Source organism: Euphorbia lathyris, chromosome 2 (genome assembly GCF_963576675.1).
Source record: "Euphorbia lathyris chromosome 2, ddEupLath1.1, whole genome shotgun sequence".
NCBI lineage: Eukaryota > Viridiplantae > Streptophyta > Magnoliopsida > Malpighiales > Euphorbiaceae > Euphorbia > Euphorbia lathyris.
The window spans coordinates 138,631,244-138,649,239 of NC_088911.1; the positions used below are offsets into that span (position 1 = coordinate 138,631,244).

General features: G+C 32.3%; 1 protein-coding gene across 1 annotated transcript; it reads right to left on the reverse strand.

The window, feature by feature from the left end:
* Positions 1-16,674: 16,674 nt before the first annotated feature.
* LOC136220091 (cell wall / vacuolar inhibitor of fructosidase 1-like) lies at positions 16,675-17,613 on the reverse strand. Its single transcript, XM_066007783.1, has one exon. It carries the CDS (start codon positions 17,569-17,571, stop codon positions 17,053-17,055), a length of 519 nt encoding a protein of 172 aa, XP_065863855.1. The 5' UTR covers positions 17,572-17,613; the 3' UTR covers positions 16,675-17,052.
* Between the last annotated feature and the right edge of the window lie 383 nt (positions 17,614-17,996).

Below are 17,996 nucleotides of genomic sequence, written 5' to 3' on the forward strand. Positions count from 1 at the left end.
GTCATTGGGTTGAGGTTTAGAATTATTGAGAGTTATATAAATGATGTTTAGAGAGATATCGATGGTAGTGATCAATGAGAAGTAAAGTGGGAGAATATATTTGATGTTTGAGGAAATAATTAAGATATGAATTTTAAGGACAAATTTTTCTGATCTTAAGCAAAGTTGAGGTAGGAAATTAAGAGATAAATATGATATAAGAGGATATATATGTTGATAATTGAAATTTTGTATTATATATATTGTTAATACAAATTATTTTTAGTTGAAGTTTGTGTGATTATGGTTTAAGTTTATATAAGGATCAAATTGAGTGTTTATAGATCAAATAAGAAAATCGAATGATATTATAGATTTATTGGCTTTTATGGGTGTAAAGATATTATTTGGAGTTTGGAGAAGACATTATAAGAAAAAAAAATAGCATGTTAGCTTAATTGATTTTGAGGAGTTAAATGTAGAATTATAAGAGTAAGTTTATGAAATGACTCTTATTGATAGGAAATTGTATCATCATAACGAGGTTTATATGAGTGATGTTGATGTTGATGTTGATGTTTATGAAATGACTTTTATAAGAGTGATGGTGATGTTGATGCTAATGATTGACGATTATAATATACATAATGATTGGAGTGAAAAAATTATAGATACAAGTATTGTTATTATGATGAAATAAGATTATATATGGAGGCAAATCATTATTCGAATTAGTTGAAGTTTAAGAAAAATATAATATCGTACATATTAACGGTTCAAAAGTGATATTTTTGAAGTCTTTAGAACTTGGAGATAGGTGAAATAGATTTGATATATATGTAGTGGATGAAATCAATTGTGATTTCAATTTATTAAAGTGAGATTGGGTTTAATGCTAGCAAAATACAACTATAAAGTGTATCATATATCAAATATATGATATTTGAAGTTTCGATATATATATATCAAATATGATATTTGAAGTTTTATTGTGGATTTATTGGTGATGGAATTGACTAGGTTGAAATTGAGAGTTACTAAGAGTTATGTATAAATAATTGTTACAGTGATGTGGATATGGATAAATGATGAAGTTAATGGAAGGAACATTAGAATTTGTGGTCTTATGATAATTATGGGGAATCATGGTTTCGGAGGAAAATTAAGATAGATTAGAGAATATGAATTTCGAGAACAAAATTTCTTAAGATGGGGGGAATTGTCACGTCCGTGTCTAAATTTCTAGAATTTATACTTTGATAATAATATATATTATAATTATTAGGTGTATGATTTTATTTGGTGATATATGAAAAGGTTGGAGTTCATTTGATGGTTTTAAGTGTAAATTAAAAGTTTAGAGTAATTGTTAAAAGATTATATAAAGATGGAGGATCAAACCGGATATTCGACAGATTTTGATATATATATATATCTCAATCCTGCGAAGAGGGAGAGATTATCTTTTCTTTTCTTTTCTTTTTCTATTCCTTTTAAATTTATCCGTTTTCTCTGAACCGTTTCTCCACCGTTTCTTTGATTTACGGAGATTCGACAGTAAGAATCACTTGAAATTTAAACTGTAGCATCCTTATACATAGATCTAAGTCCTAATCGAAGAGTTTTTGAGTTTCGGCAGTGTTTGGAGGGAAACGTCTTAGACACAATTTAGCAGCGAATCGATCGGGTGTATTTTGTTCAATTAGTGTCCAAGGTAAGTAACTATCAACTATATTTTGAGTTTTATGTATATATATATATCTAATCAAAGAATTTTCAGAAATTGATATTTTAAGGTTTATATATATATTTTGTAAATTGAGGTTTTTCACGATCTTGCTTTTATTGTGAAATTATAGTTCAAATGAAGCTATTGATTATGCTTCTATGTGAATTTCAGATTTTACTTGATTATGTTGATTTAAGGCTTAAATTGGTTGATTTACATATATACATATATGTTTTTGGTTTCAATATATATCTATATTGAACAAAATGAATTTGATGATTTCTAACGAATTGTTTTTGGATTGAGAAATCTGTTGCGGTTATTGTTGTTATTATTTTGGATTGAAGTCTAAATATGATTTTTATGATACAAAATGGCTAATTGAAGCCAAATGATTTATGGTTATGAAAGGAAATTTGAGCACGTTATGATTTTATGATTTTATATCCATCCAGAGTTATCCGGATCAGTGGTTTTATATTTGAAGACCATGTTCAGCGAGGGACATGGCCTGTGTACACAGTCTGAAGACCTATTGAGTATGACAGCGAAGTGTTGAGTAAGATCATATGGGATATGCAATGTTAAGAGACGTCTCGACTATATATGTGGTTATGGATTGATACTTAATGGGAGAAACTCGAGGATGGATACAATGTTTTACGTTCATTTGGATTATGTTTTCGGTTATGATTGATTTTGATATAATGTTTTACGTTTGATTGAATACGAGTTGGTTTGATAAAACACTTATTTGATTACAATATTTTATAAGGTTTTGATTAAATCCCTTTATCAAGGTATATATGTAGCTATGTTAAGTTAAGTTTGTTTTTATAGCTGATAGTTTCTTATTGAGATTTTTGTCTCACGTTTTTAAATGTTTTAATGTTTTTAGGTGAGAAAATAGAGGATATAGAGAAGGTTACCGACCGTTTAGGCGGGGTTTGGAAGTTGGCTGCTTATTGTGAGAATTATGGTTAGAACTTTGGTAGTTCAATTGTAATATAATGGCGTTGGATAATTTGGATACTCTTAAGTATTGATTATGATCTTTCTATTTCACGCCCGATGCCGTTTGAGGTCGTCTAGGGTCGGGTGTGACATATGGGCCTTTTGGTGCCCTACCCATTTCTGTTGTATTAACTTTTATCAAAATTGGCCCCAATTATTTATAACATTCGTACCAATATCTAAGGTTCATCTTTAATAGTTTTGGCACCAATCTACATGTAATCTGATTACACGATACAAAATCGCAATGTAATTTTAGTGTTTGAGTTTAAATTAGTAGGTAAAGTATCATTTTTTTTATTGATATGAAATTAACACGTAAATTTTTTATTAGGTCATGTAAATCCAAAAACGACACAAATATTTAAAATTATTGTTATATTTTTTTATATTTTTTGTAACGTCCGTGTCTAAAATTCTAATCTTCGATATATTATAATATAATTTTTATAGTGTTAATTTATTACGAATTTAAATATACTATCGTTTTTAATTTATCTGGTTTAATTTAATATTTTTAGATGTAAATTAAAAGTTTTGGGTAAATTTAATAAAAAGTTATAAATAAAGGGATTAAATTATAATAATAGAATTGAGTGGAATGAGTTATGATTTATTCCAACTCACATAAAACTCAAATAAAATTTATAAACTTATTTTTAATTAATTAAAATATAATATTATGATAAAAGAAAATATTAAAAAAAAATTTATATCAAACATGTAGTGGACACATTTGTGCTACATGTCAATCTTTCATCAATCTAAGATTACATGTGTTAATTTCTTAATTATATAAACTTCCATGTGGCAAAGTGGCATAATATTATAAAATCAAAAATATGTTGGTATCTCTCTAATATATATATACAGTCTTGATCACATGCACCTTAATGAGCATGTAGAATTTGCCCATTCATCGTTAGATCTAGGCTTATTATAATCGTAAGGTGGAGATTCAAAGCATCATGGAGCTTAGATTTAATAAATCTATATCTAACGGTAAATGAGCAAATTCACTTGCTCATTAAGGTGCATGTGAAAATTCCTGTATATATATATATAAACATAAGATGGAAAAGGGAATACGTAAGAGACAATGAGGGAGAGAGAAGAAGTAGAGTTGAGAATAAGGAAATGGAAAAAGAAAAAAAAAAGGATAAAGAAGGGGAATATATAAATTCTAGCTTATATTATAGTAAGTAATATATATGGTTTGGGGGTTTTACCATATTAGGTGATATATTAAAAAGAAAGGGGTGTGACAAGGTTTTGATTCAAAAAAAGGATAATAACAAATCACGGGTTAAAGCAAAGGGCCTCGTGTGGACGACTAGGATTCGTAACGTTTACGTCTACAAGAGGTAATATTATTTTTATTTTTATTTGAATTCTAGTTAGGCGGTTATCCGTTACATTCGGTTATGGAAAGAATTCATGCTAATTAATTATTAGATTGTCACGGTTTAAATCGTTATATAATGAAAAATAATAATAATATAAAGGAATTGGAACTAAAAATTTGTATAAATAGACTCCTAACAGTGTCACGAGTCTAATTGAACCTTCTATCGGAATTAACGATACTAGTTTAGTTTACATGTTACGATTTCGGTGACAAGCGAGAATAGCCCGATAGAAGTGTTCGATTTAAATTTTTTTTAAGTTATTTGATTAATATTAAGTGACTTTAATTTATTGAATTAAAATAAATTATCAAATTAGAATGATTAATACTGATATTTATCAAATTAGAAGGACTAATGCCGATATTTGCCAATTAAAGTCGGTGTAAAGTTGAATAATAAAAATTAGTAGAATAATTTGAATATAAAATTAGTACGAATAAGACATCTAGTAATTTAACGAGTTTAAGAGTATTCATAGGTCAAATTAATTATTCCGTTTAGAATTTTGTTTCGGTGATTGGAATAGTCCGATAACAATATTTATTTTTAAGCGATATTAAATTTTTATCGATATAATATTTTGAGCTATTTAATTTTTGAAGTTTGATTAAATTATGAATCGATGATTTTATACGAAATTTTAACTATTTTAGTTATATTAAAAGATTATTTGATTTTAATGATTGTGATTATTTTTGCGAAAACAGTTATTTTATGTCAAATGATTTTACGGTTATGGAATAAATTGGAAGTTTGACTGTGAAAAGAGATTCGAGTATATTGTGATTTATGATTTTATATATATCCATCTAGAGTAATCCGGACGGGTAGTTTTGATATTTGAAGACCATGTTCAGTGAGGGACATGGCCTGTGTACACAGTGTAAAGACCTAGTCGGGTATTGGCAGCGAAGTGTGGGGTAAGACCAATACGGGATTAGGCAAGGTTAAAGAGACGTCTCGACTATATATGGTTTATGAGGTTTATGGATTGATACGTAAGGGGAGAAACTCTAGAATGGATACGAGGTTTTTGATATAAAGGTTCTATGTTTTGATTACGAGTTGATTTTGATATAAGGTTTTAAGTTCTCGGTTATGAGTTGATGTTGATATAAGGTTTTATGTTTTCGGTCATCAGTTAAGATTTTGATATAAGGTTTTACGTTTGATTAATTACGAGTTTATTTGATTACGGATTTGATTTGATAAAGCGTTTGTTTGTTTGTTTACGAGTTGGTTTGATAAAACGTCGATTTCAAACGTTTATTTCTTTTATGAACTAGATTAACGAAACGTTTATTCGATTTGATTCGTTTTGATAAAGTGAAATATAAAATTATATTAATAAAGTGAAATATACAATTAAATTATTATCATGTTAATCGATGTGTCAACAAGTTAAAACGTCTCCGAGAACTATCTAAGTTAAGAGAACTACCTAAAATAGGTAGAACTACGTGGCTTTGATTCCCGGTTTAAATATTAAAAGACGTTCGGGATACGTAGGAAGCTTCATAGAATTATCAAGTCCAAGCCAAATAATTAATAAAACTTTAGGTAGTCCAAATAAATTTTTATTCGAAGGAAATCGGTTTCGCCTTTTAGACTGGATAACGCTCGTTATCTTGTTTTCCATTCATACCCGATGCCGATTTGGGTCGGGTGTGACATTTTTACATGTCATCTTTCTTAATAAAGATAATAAAATTATAATTATTACATATAAATACGACTCGAACCTTCTATATTGTTTCAGGGTGTTGTTATATCTAGCCTCAAATTCCCACCCCTAGCCCCGTGAAAGGACGAAAATGCCCTTTCATGGGTTAAGTGTGGGAAAAGGCTATTTTTTTCCCTCCCGACACGCAGGCGTGTGGCTATCACGCCTCACCGTGTGGTCGGGCGTGATAGCCCCACGCCTCACCTTGTGGTCGGGCGTGTGGCTATCACGCCCGACCATACGGTGAGATGCAATAGCCACACGCCCGACCTCACGGTGGGGCGTGATAGCCACACGCCCGTGTGTCGGGAGGACAAAAAAAATTAGTCCGCTATTGAATTAAACCCGTAAATACTTGTTACGTAAAAAAAATTAGTCCGCTGTTGAATTAATCCCGTAAAAAAATTAGTCCGCTATTGAATTAAACCCGTAAATACCTGAATTAACAAAATAAAAATTTAACTAAAATTAACAAAAATAAAGATTTGGTTAAACTAAATTAAACAAAATAAAATTTACAACAACTAAACTTAACTAAAATTTACAACATAAAAATTCAGTTAAACTAAATTAAACAAACTAAAAATTACAAAAATTTAATTAAATTTAACTAAATTAAAAAAAGTAAATAAATAATTGCCCATACGCCACACGGGCGTATGCGCATCACGCTATCACCATTGTGGGGGCGTATGAACATCACGCCGCACCACATGTGACGGCGTATGAATATCACGTCGTCGCCTATGGTGAGGCGTGAGGCTATCACGCCGTCACCTGTGGTGCGGCGTGATGTTCATACGCCGCACCAAAGGCGACGGCGTGATCTCCACACGCCCCCATGTCCCGATTCTGATTTCGAATAACAGAAAAATCCGATGCAAAAAACGTCCAAAAAACATCAAAATCAAACGGGAATACGTATCATAGGTCCCTTTCGTTGATAAATTAGTCCGGATCCATGTTTTCGCTGATAAATTAATCCGGATTAGATTAAAGAGAGTTTAAGTTGTTTGAGAGGATTTGAAAATTCTAAAAATTATCTAAAGGGTATTTCAGTCTTTTCACGGGGCTAGAGGTGGGAATTCAAGGCTTGGTATAGTAATTCACTTGTTTTAAATATATTACATGACCTATCAGTATGATATTAGCGGATTTTTGGATGATTAATATTAATATACTAATCCAAAAATGATATGAAATATTAAAAGGTAATGTAATATTTTTTTTATATTTTTAAAAGTCATCATTAATATAAATACATATGATCTGAAAACATGATATGGAATCGATATTTATCCAATTAAGTTAATATGATTATGATACGAACTTTTTGAATTGAGCTAACGAGGTGTTTGTTAGAAGGGATATAGGAGGTGGGATAGCGATAAAAAACATAAGATAAGTTATCCCGTGTTTGTTTGGAAGATAGAAGAGTGAGACGGGTGAGGGATAAACTTCTTATCCCTCAAATCCTATACCCAGGAGTGGGGGTGGTATAAGGAGGTGGGATAAGCTCCTGCGATTTTAATAGGATGGAAAAGTCAATCTTATCTCTCAAATTAATGTTATGTACTTTAAATAAGGTTAAAATAGTAAAATGTATTATTTTATCCCCATCCCTATCCCACGTACCAAACATTGAATAATAATTCTCTACTATCATATTTTTATCCATATCCCAACCATTTATCCTTATCACTATCCCAACCTTTATCTCTATCCCTATCCCAATAGAATACCAAACACCCCGTAAGTTGACTAATTTTAACACTAACCTAAAATTGACACGAACTTGACATAGATCGATTAATTGCCACCTCAATTTAAGGGATAAAGAGGTAATTTTTCAATAATTAGACCTGTTGAACGGATTTACATTTAAATTTTTTAATCCCAAGTCTAATCTAAATCCACTTAATATTTATATAGGTTTGAGGAATATTCAAAATCGTGAATAGATCTATATCTATATCATATCATAACCTATACTAGAATTAGCTTCATTAATCAATATTTACACAACAAACAATCTTAGGATATTTACACCAACGTTTTGAAACAATGTAGAGGTATCACGCCCGACCACACGGTGTGGCGTGATGTTCACACGTCCGTGTATCGAGAGAGCAAAAAAATAGCCTCTGTATCCCGTAAATAGGCCGTTAAACCCGTAAATAGTCCGTTAAGCCCGTAACTACATAAATGTACTTAACAAATAAAATTTAAAAACATAAAAATTAAAATAAACATTAATAAACATAAACATTTATAAACGTAAAAGAGTAAATTTAATATCTACAACAAAAAGTGTTTAAATGTATGAATGTCTACAACAAAAAATCAGCTCGCCCGACGCCACGCATCCATAAACTCATCCATCTCCCTCTTAATGCGTGGAACATCCTCGTCAGGTCGGTGGGTAGCCGATAGTTGGGTGACACGCCACAACCAGCTAACCCACTGCAAAAAAAATAAAAAAAAGTAACAAATAAATATTAAAAATTAAACACATATAAACTAATACTAAATAATAATATTAAATAATAATAAACTTACAAATTCGCTGTTGGCGCGAGCATGCTGTACCGGTCCAGCCTGTGGTGCATGAAGGAGATGGGGATGCGAATATCGTCTATACCAATCCATATAAGCAGGATCACAGGCAGTGAGATCGTATCCAACTGGTCGGCATCTCCTCCGATCAATGCCCCGAGCCGATGGAAATCTCCGCCAGGTGTCCTCAACTGTGACTAAGGAATGCGTGAGCCTGTACGATAACGACTTCCATGGTCGTACTGCTTTATCAGGTCTAATACGCTCAGCTGGGATAGGCTGAGTATATCCGACCTGTCGCAGCGCTCGATCGGGCATATACGGCTTGATGATGTCTCTACACCATATCCAATCGGCGTAGGACACTCGAATCCGATCATCATCGGCGACAGGACCATAAGGCAACCACGTAACCTAAAAAAAAAGTAATACTCAATAAAAAATAATAATATACTATAAATAATACTCAAATTAATTCTAAAATTTATTAAAATACCTCTGCCGCCGTCATACGGTCCAGCTGCCCGCGTATGGTATCTAGTCGGGTGGTCGTCTTGCCTGGTACCCTGACCTCCCATCTCAGTGCACGGGCATGGTCAGCTGGGATCAAGTGAGCTCCTCTATGCGGCCGGAAAACCGGAAAATACTCATATATCCATGCCTGCAGTAGGGTCAAACATCCGCATATACCTGAACAGTCTCCTCTGCTCGCTATCCCGAGCTGCCGGTACAACATGGCTAGTGTAGCAGACCCCCATGATAGTCCAGCTGCCCCGCTGACACCGCTATAAACCTCAGCAAGATGGGCCGGCCTAATCCTATCTCCACTCTTGTCAACAAACAGAGTGGATCCAAGCATAAGCCACATCACGCTGTGGCCCGAGTAGCGTCATCCCTACCCTCAGCGAGAAGCCCCTGTACAGCCCCAACAAATACAGCTCCCCCTTCCCATAAATGACTAGTCGGCAACAGAAGCTCAGCCTGACTCACCCCAAACATCATCATGCACATGGCATGAAGCGAGTCAGTAGGGGAGATTCGGACACCATCGGACCATCGATCGGGATCCGAAGAATATGCCACACATCATGCAGCTGGATAGTCATCTCCCCGAACGGCATGTGGAAGGAGTTCGTATCAGGCTGTCACCGCTCCACGAACGCAGTCAACAACGGAGTGTCGAGGTTCCTGAACATGGCATGTGGAAGGTGAGACAAACCAGTCCTCTCGATCATCTCCCTCAGCTGTAAAATGACACATATACAATTTATACAATTACTGAATGTTTTTTATGTTTATAGTTAAAAATACAAATTACAATAAATGTTGACACACTATATTATTCTTACCTCGGCTGACGCATCAGAAAACCACTGACACAAATCTCGGCATGTTGCTGATCTGTTGTAGCATGTCAGAAACGACCGAATCTCTCCTCCCAACATCCGTGAGGCAACATGTCCTAGAAAACTAGAAATCACGGAACCATCAACGGGACCACCATCAACCAGTGCAGTAACTACCCAGCTCTCGTCCTCACTAGCTTTGGGACGTTTGCTTGTCCCTGAAAATTATAAAATTATACTAAATTATACTAAAAAATACTAAAAAATTATACTAAATTATACTAAAATTATACTAAAAAATACTAAATTATACTAAAATTATACTAGATTATACTAAAAAATACTAAATTATACTAAAAAATACTAAATTATACTAAAATTATACTAAATAATATTAAAAAATACTAAAAAATACTAAATTATACTAAAAGTATACTAAAAAATACTAAATTATACTAAATTATACTAAAATTATACTAAATTATACTAAAAAATACTAAAACATTATACTAAAAAATACTAAATTATACTAAAATTATACTAAATAATATTAAAAAATACTAAAAAATACTAAAATACATGTACTCGCAAAACGACCTCCTACGCGCTGGGTCGGCTGTCTCCTCGGGGTCGGCTGCTCATCGCTCTCCTCAACCTCGCGATCATGTGCAACAGTGGACTGTCGCACTGCCCGGGCTGCCACATCCAGGTAGTCTTGAAAAGAATCGCTATCGGGCTCTCTGTCATCAAAATCAGTCGCCCCCTCTGATCCATGAATATCGGCCTGATCCGCAATCGGCCCCCTCCTCACCTGCTCCGTTGCAGCCCCTCTCCGCCTACGACCAGATACATCTATACCACGCAATCTCGTATGCCGTGGTGTATCATCCTCGTCGTCCATATCTAGACGACGAGCAGATGACGGGATGGATTTTCCACCCCTAGTAGGCCGCTCCGTCTACAAAAAAAATTACACTAAATTAATAAAATTGTAAATAATGTAAATTATACTAAATTTATAAAATTATGCTAAAATACTACTAAATTAATAAAATTATAATAAAGTTATACTCAATTTATACTAAATTATACTAAAATTACACTAAATTACTACAATGTTTACTAAAATTAAACTAAAATTACACTAAATTACTAAAATTTTAAAAAATATTAATTTTTATACTAAAATTTATACTAAATGTTTACTAAAATTAAACTAAAATTACACTAAATTACTAAAATTTTAAAAAATATTAATTTTTATTAAAAAATTTATACTAAATGTTTACTAAAATTAAACTTAAATTACACTAAATTACTAAAATTTTAAAAAATAATAATTTTTATTAAAAAAAACGTGGGCGTGAGGGAATGACGCCCGAACCATTGGTCGGGCGTATGCGCATCACGCCCTATCAGTGGTTAGGGCGTATGCGTATCACGCCCTACCAGTGGTTCGGGCATGTGGCTATCACGCCCGCACCACTGGTCGGGCGTGATACTCATACGCCCGAACCGCAGATCGGGCGTGATGTTCATACGCCCGACTGCGATTCCGGCCGAATTTTTAAAAACCACAACAGATTCAATTCGATGCAAAAATCAACGAAATAAAGCGGTAAATCTTACCATTTTAGCTTTTCCTTTACGGTTTCTATCACCATCCATGATTCGGTTCACTAATTTGTTCGGATTTGAGCAAAAATCGTTTCGGCTTCTTGAGAGGTTTTGGGTTTTTTGAAATTTAGTGCAAAGGGTATTTCGGTCTATTCACGGGGCTAGAAATATAAATTTTGGGGTGGGTTTAGTAAATCACTTTATAAACTCTAGTTCTTAAAACATATTAAAAATAATGATTTTTTTTAATCAAAAAATAATGATTTTATTAATTTGACATAATGCAAAATTATAACTTGATATAATTATAGATTATTTTTCCATGTAAAATTTCCTAAATTTTTAAGGTTCAATACCTATGTTTGGCCCGTGAACTTGGCCAAAACAAATTCAATTGACCTCTTGAACTTACACAATTTCTCTTTAACCTTTTGAACTTTGCTTAAAATGATATAATTAACCCCCCTAATTCCACATAGCGGAGCAACGGAAAATTTAAATAAATTAAAATATATAGCGCTTTAAGCAAGTTTAGAAGTACAATAAATAATTGTAAGCAAGTTCAAGGAGGGACAATATTAAACAAATTTGGATGGCTAATAAGTCACTTTAAACAAGTTCGGATAGTTAACGAGGCAAATTCAAAGAACCAATTACTTTTTCAGACAAAATTCAAAAGCTTTGATGTATTAAACTACTATTTTTAAGTGTTAATGGGATTGTCCAGTCCCGTTAACAACAACAATTAAATCAAACAAACTCTAAACCATAATACCGAACAACCTTTTTATTTATCTTCATCAATAAGTGAAAGAAACTATTAGTAATACACTACTGTGTTGACCTGAACCCTGAATAAACAAATGAATTTGACCATTCACCGTTAGATCCAGGATTATTAAATTTAAATCTTGGAATGCTTTGAATTTTCATCCTAAAATTCCAATAACCTTAAATATTCGTGTGTGAATCAACTATTTATAACGTGTTCTTATGATTCGGCTAGGCCACATACCCCAATTTGAATTTATAAAAAAACTCAAATGTTTATCTTCAAAGAGATTTAAAAGAGTAAGATATCTCACGTTGCTTAGAAATCACCTTGTACTGATATTTATAAAGAATGTTTTTACACACTTGGGTGTGTCCCAGGGGTATCCCACTTTTATGAAAGGATGAGGACCTTATTTGATGTTTGACCACCACACACACGCCGTCCGTCCGTGTCACGTCCGTGTCTAAATTTCTAGAATTGATATAATGATATTAGTATATATTATAATTATTGGGTGTGTGATATTAATTTGGTGTTATAGGAAAAGTTTGGGGTTAATTCGATGGTTTTAGGTGTAAATTAAAAGTTTAAGATAATTTTTAAAAGATTATAGAAAGATTGAGGATCAAACCTGATATTTTCTAAATTTGGATATAAAGAATCTTCTTCTTTTCCTTATCTTTTCTTTTCTTTCTCTTTCATTTTTATCAAATCGTTCTTCGACCGTTTCTCCACCGTTTCTTTGATTTACATAGATTCGACCGTCCGAATCACTTGAAATTTAAACTATAACATCCTTATGTGTAGATCTAAGTCCTAACCGAAGAGTTTTTGAGTTTCGGAAGCGTTTGGGGGAAAACGTCTTAGACAGAATTTAGAGGATAATTGAACGGGTGTGTTTTCTTCGATTAATAGCCAAGGTAAGTAACTATCAACTATATTTTGAGTTATATATATATATATAATCAAAGAATTTTCAGGAATTGATATTTTATGGTTATGCAGGAATTTTATAAATTCGGGTTTTTCACGATTTTGCTATGTGAATTTCAGATTTTAATTGATTAGGTTGATTTAAGGCTTAATTTGGCTGAGTAACTTTGGAATTTTTATTGATTGATGGTATCAAGGGTTGATATTTTGGAGAATTGAAAAATTATGAGCTTGATTATATTCAAGTGAAGTATATACATATATACATATATGTTTTTGGTTTCACTATTGAATAAAATGTTTGGTATCCATTAAGAGTAGTCCGGTTCGGTGGCTTTTGATTCTAAAGACCATATTTAGTGAGAAATATGGCCTGTGTACACAGTCTGAAGACCTATTGGGTATGACAGCGAAGTGTTGGGTAAGACCATATGGGATAGGCAATGTTAAGAGACGTCTCGTATATGTTGTGATTTGTGATGAAATTATAAGGGGATGAACTCAAGCATGGATAAAATATTTTTATGTTTTTGGTTTAATACCTTGACTATATTATGAACTTAATTTTTGAGTATATTTTATAAGATTTTGATTAAATCCTTTATAAATGTATATATGTAGCTATGTTAAGTAAAATTGGTTTTTATAGCTGACAGTTTTTTATTGAGATTTTTGTCTCATGTTTTCCAAATGTTTTTAATGTTTTGTTTTAGACGAAGAAGTGAAAGGTACCGAGAGGGGTACTCGATCCTAGGGCGAGGTTCGGTTACAGCTACGAGGTGCAAGTCGTCTATAGGGTATTGCATCCATTTTGTTCATGTACATATATGTTGATAGTATAGGACACTTGTATAACTTGTTTTTGGTAGTATCCTTTTTTTGATATGTATTGTCTACATATATATAATTAGCTGAAGTTGAGAACTTGTGGAGTAGTGTGATATGGGTTATGAGTAAGTCATAACTTGTCTATATAGGTGATGCTGGAAAATCAGATTCGTACCTGACTCTTGTGATGCATTTTGTTGACCAGATATAGGTCGATTCTATCATGGAGTCCTAAATGAAAGTTCTTTATTACTATCTTACGTTTCCAGGGGTTTTTGAATCGCCTTAATCGGACTCCGTATGAAAAAGTTATGCTGGAAACGACATATGTTGATCATTTTAGCTCTAAACCAGAATTTGGTTTTTGCTTTGATTTTTCTCCTTATTTGAGAGATACTGCTACTGGTTTATATAATAAGTCAGTGGTAATGTCTCACAGTCTTATCTGATCTTATTTTAGGCCCGGTTTGACAGTCCGTCCGATTGGTGTGGTGTGGTGTGGTGTGATGTAAACTCTATATTTTTTTATTAAAAAATAATAATAATAATAATTTGTATTATTATTTTATTAATTTCAGAATTAATTTTTCAATTAATTAAATATCTTATTTCTTAAACGCCGTCTCTTTTGATCTGGTTTCAGTCATTCCAATTCCCCATTTCCCTGACTTCTCTCCCAATTTCTTCTCCAAGAAATCTGAGCACAACAACTCTATTTTACTCTATAAATACATATTGTGATTTTCATTTTAAAGACACTGAAAACAATACTTTCTGTAAATTTCGAACTGAGCAATTAGAGTGTAGACAGAATCGGGTTCATACTGTGTAATAGAACTCGTATTACGAGTGAGCTGTTTTATCCTAGAGGTGACCAGATTTTGATCTGCTTGCACTTTCTGACAGTTCCGTGAACGTCTTAAAAAAAGCGACATACTCCACGACTCATCTCATTATTGTGTTCCGTTAGTTTTGGTGCTTTTCCAATTTCTGTTCTAACATTTCTAATGCATCAAATGTTTCTTGTGTTACTGATATATTTATAAATGATCAATAAAAAAATGTAAAAAATTATTTTAGTTATCGATAAATTTAATTAAAATGTTTAATATGACAGTTAAATAATAGTAAAACACATCCTTTCGAATTTTCATGATTAAAATTAATCTTGCTTTAGGATCGAATTTTGTCTTTATTAGAATTTTTGTGTTCTATGCCCGTACTACTGAATGACTGGTTAAGACTGGTTCATGGACCAAACTTGAAAATCAAAACAGGGCCCATTTATAAATAGTACTTATTTTGTAAATCAAAATAGGGCCCATTTATTTATAGCAATTTCAGTAATATTTAAAGTCGATCTTTAATAGTTTTGAAGGATAAAAAGGCAATTTGATAATAGTTAAGATCGGTCATGGACCAAACTTGCGGACCTACATTAATTTAAGAATTTTTGCCCCAAATAACGTTTTTAGGTAGGATCAGTTTTATTCTTATCGGACATAAAATTTGAATAGACTCGTTTATTATAATTTAACTCAATATTTAATTGTTACATCAGATCTTCTTAATATAAATTATGTCTAAAATATTAATTATACAGTACATAGTTACAAAAAAAAAAATATTAAAAATGTCAAAAAGTAGGCCTACAATGTATAAATTAATCACAAAATACTGTATAAAATATTTATTACGTAATTAACACAGTTACAAACGATCTGACAAAATGCACGAAACTGATTCAATTTATCGACAAACTTATTTACAAAATCTAACGTGACAGTCAAATAACGGACAAATCAGTATATTCAAATATTTAATCAGAACATGAGTAAAATTTATCATGCTTCAAAATATTAGAGGCAAAATTTTACAATTTTCATACAATAGAGGTAAATGTGCAATTTTCTTAAAACGGTAAGGATAAATTTAGACTTAATCTCAAATATTTGCAGTAATTACTGATTTTGAATGAAATAGATAAAATTTTACTTCTACTTCGTTTTCTTCACTCTAATGTCAAAATTTTAAAATAACCGGTAAAATTTATTTTTTAAATTCATTTATTTTTTAGTTTCATCTTTATTCTTTTTGTTTAAAATTTTAAAATGTGTGTATAAAAAGATCCAAATTTATCATTTCGCCTAGTGAGGATTGAGATGTCGTTAGACCCAACGCATTGAGATCGTGGATATGTCTTATATTAATATCTTAACTTATAAAATAGAAGTAAATTCTTTAATCACTATATATTTTATATTAATCTCTGACACACCCACACACGCAAATGTCCACTGGACTTGCAGCATGTACAACACAGGCCCAACCAGTCACGTGTTTTTAATTCCATAAATTAATGAGGTTGTCAGGACTTGAACCCTCAACCGTTTGGTCCAAGCGGCTCTGATACCATATCAAGGAACTGATTGAACTAAAAGCTCGAGCTTATAGTTAAGGTCCAATCATATATCTTATATTAATCTCTAACACTATTTACATGAGAAACAAATTAAAAGTCCGTTCATTTTCATTTTTCGGAGTTATTTTTTTTATTCTAAAAAAATAAGTATTTGATAAGAATTACAACTAATTCTAACGATAATATCTATTGTCTCTTAGCAACATCAAACAACAAACATCGAACAACTAAACCATAATACAAAACAATCTTTTTATTTATTTTTCATCGATAAATGAAAGAAACTATTAGTAATACATATATACAATACATCAGTTACAACAAAACATCATGCGAATCAATGGACGAAAATTTATATATATATAAATAGAAAATAGAAAGTATAGTTTTTTCGGAACTAAGCTTCAGCGACAGATATTTCCGCCGCCGATTACTTCACGGTACCAAATTCATTACAGATTCATAATATATTGAAACTACGGAAAAGAACTATACACTAGCAACAAACATATCCATCGCTAATCTTCATTGGAACCAACAACCAATGAAGATACTCCATTTGAGTGGGTCCCATAATACATTTTAAAAACAAAGACTTCCTCAAACAGAGCATCCCGTTTGTTAATTCCAAGTAAGATATTGACTTGAAACTACGATAGCATAATATAGCGTCACTAGACCCACCATGTCGTCCCCGAACACTCCGTGTCGTCACTGAAAATCACAGAAGTTGCCGGGCAATAGCAGAAGCAACAAGAGAAGTATCATGCAACAATTTATTATAACTCGAAAGAGGCGATTTGGTCCCCCGGAAACTACTCTCACATGAATTAACTTCAATCGCAGCATCATTCATCCCGCCTTCAGCGAACTTAGGATCACCTTTCTCCAGAGCTTCAATAGCGACGGGAATATTCGCCGTTAAAATCACGTCATATTTCCTGGCACATTCTTTCAACAATTTCTGCAAATCAGGTCTTTTTCCAGTAATCTGTTTGATAAATTGGGCTGATCTTGTAGTTTTCCCCTTCAATAAATCAACCATTATAAGTGCCAGTCCTTTGAGGTCGGCGGTGGAGCTTCTTGGATCGGCGGTGAGATGTTTCAGGCAGAGATTATAGTATGGTGTTTGTTTACATGTTTGAGAGATTGTTTGGGGATTGGATTGGACTGTCTTGAATTGGGATAGGATTAGAATTATGGCTTGAGCAAGAAAGAAGAGAGAAGAAGAAGAAGACATTTTGGGAATTCAAGAAATGGTTGAGTTTGTGTTTCTTGATTTTTGGGTTTCTTGATTCTACTTATATAGTGGTGGATGGTGGGTCTTAATCAATATATGGTTATAAAAGAGTATTTAAGTGTAATTGGATCTTTATCCTTTTAATTATAGTATGTGGTCCTTATCGTTATACAATCCGGTCCCGATTTTTTTCGTGGGTCCTAAACGAAATAAGAGATAACGGTAAATTATTTATTTTTATTTTTTTGTACTTTTACGATTTGTCAAACAGCTATCTGTCCAAACGGGGAATAAAATTTTCATTTTGCTAAAAACGATGATATTTTAGTTTGACAATATAAAAATGACCGTTAACAATCTCAAAAAGGAAAAAATCCAAAATCAAAATTGTATAGTACCATATTTACTATAGAACCAATTTTTTA

Bases quoted from the DNA above. Each gene is read 5' to 3' on its own strand.
- LOC136220091 (XM_066007783.1), bottom strand. From the start codon at position 17,571: ATGTCTTCTTCTTCTTCTCTCTTCTTTCTTGCTCAAGCCATAATTCTA.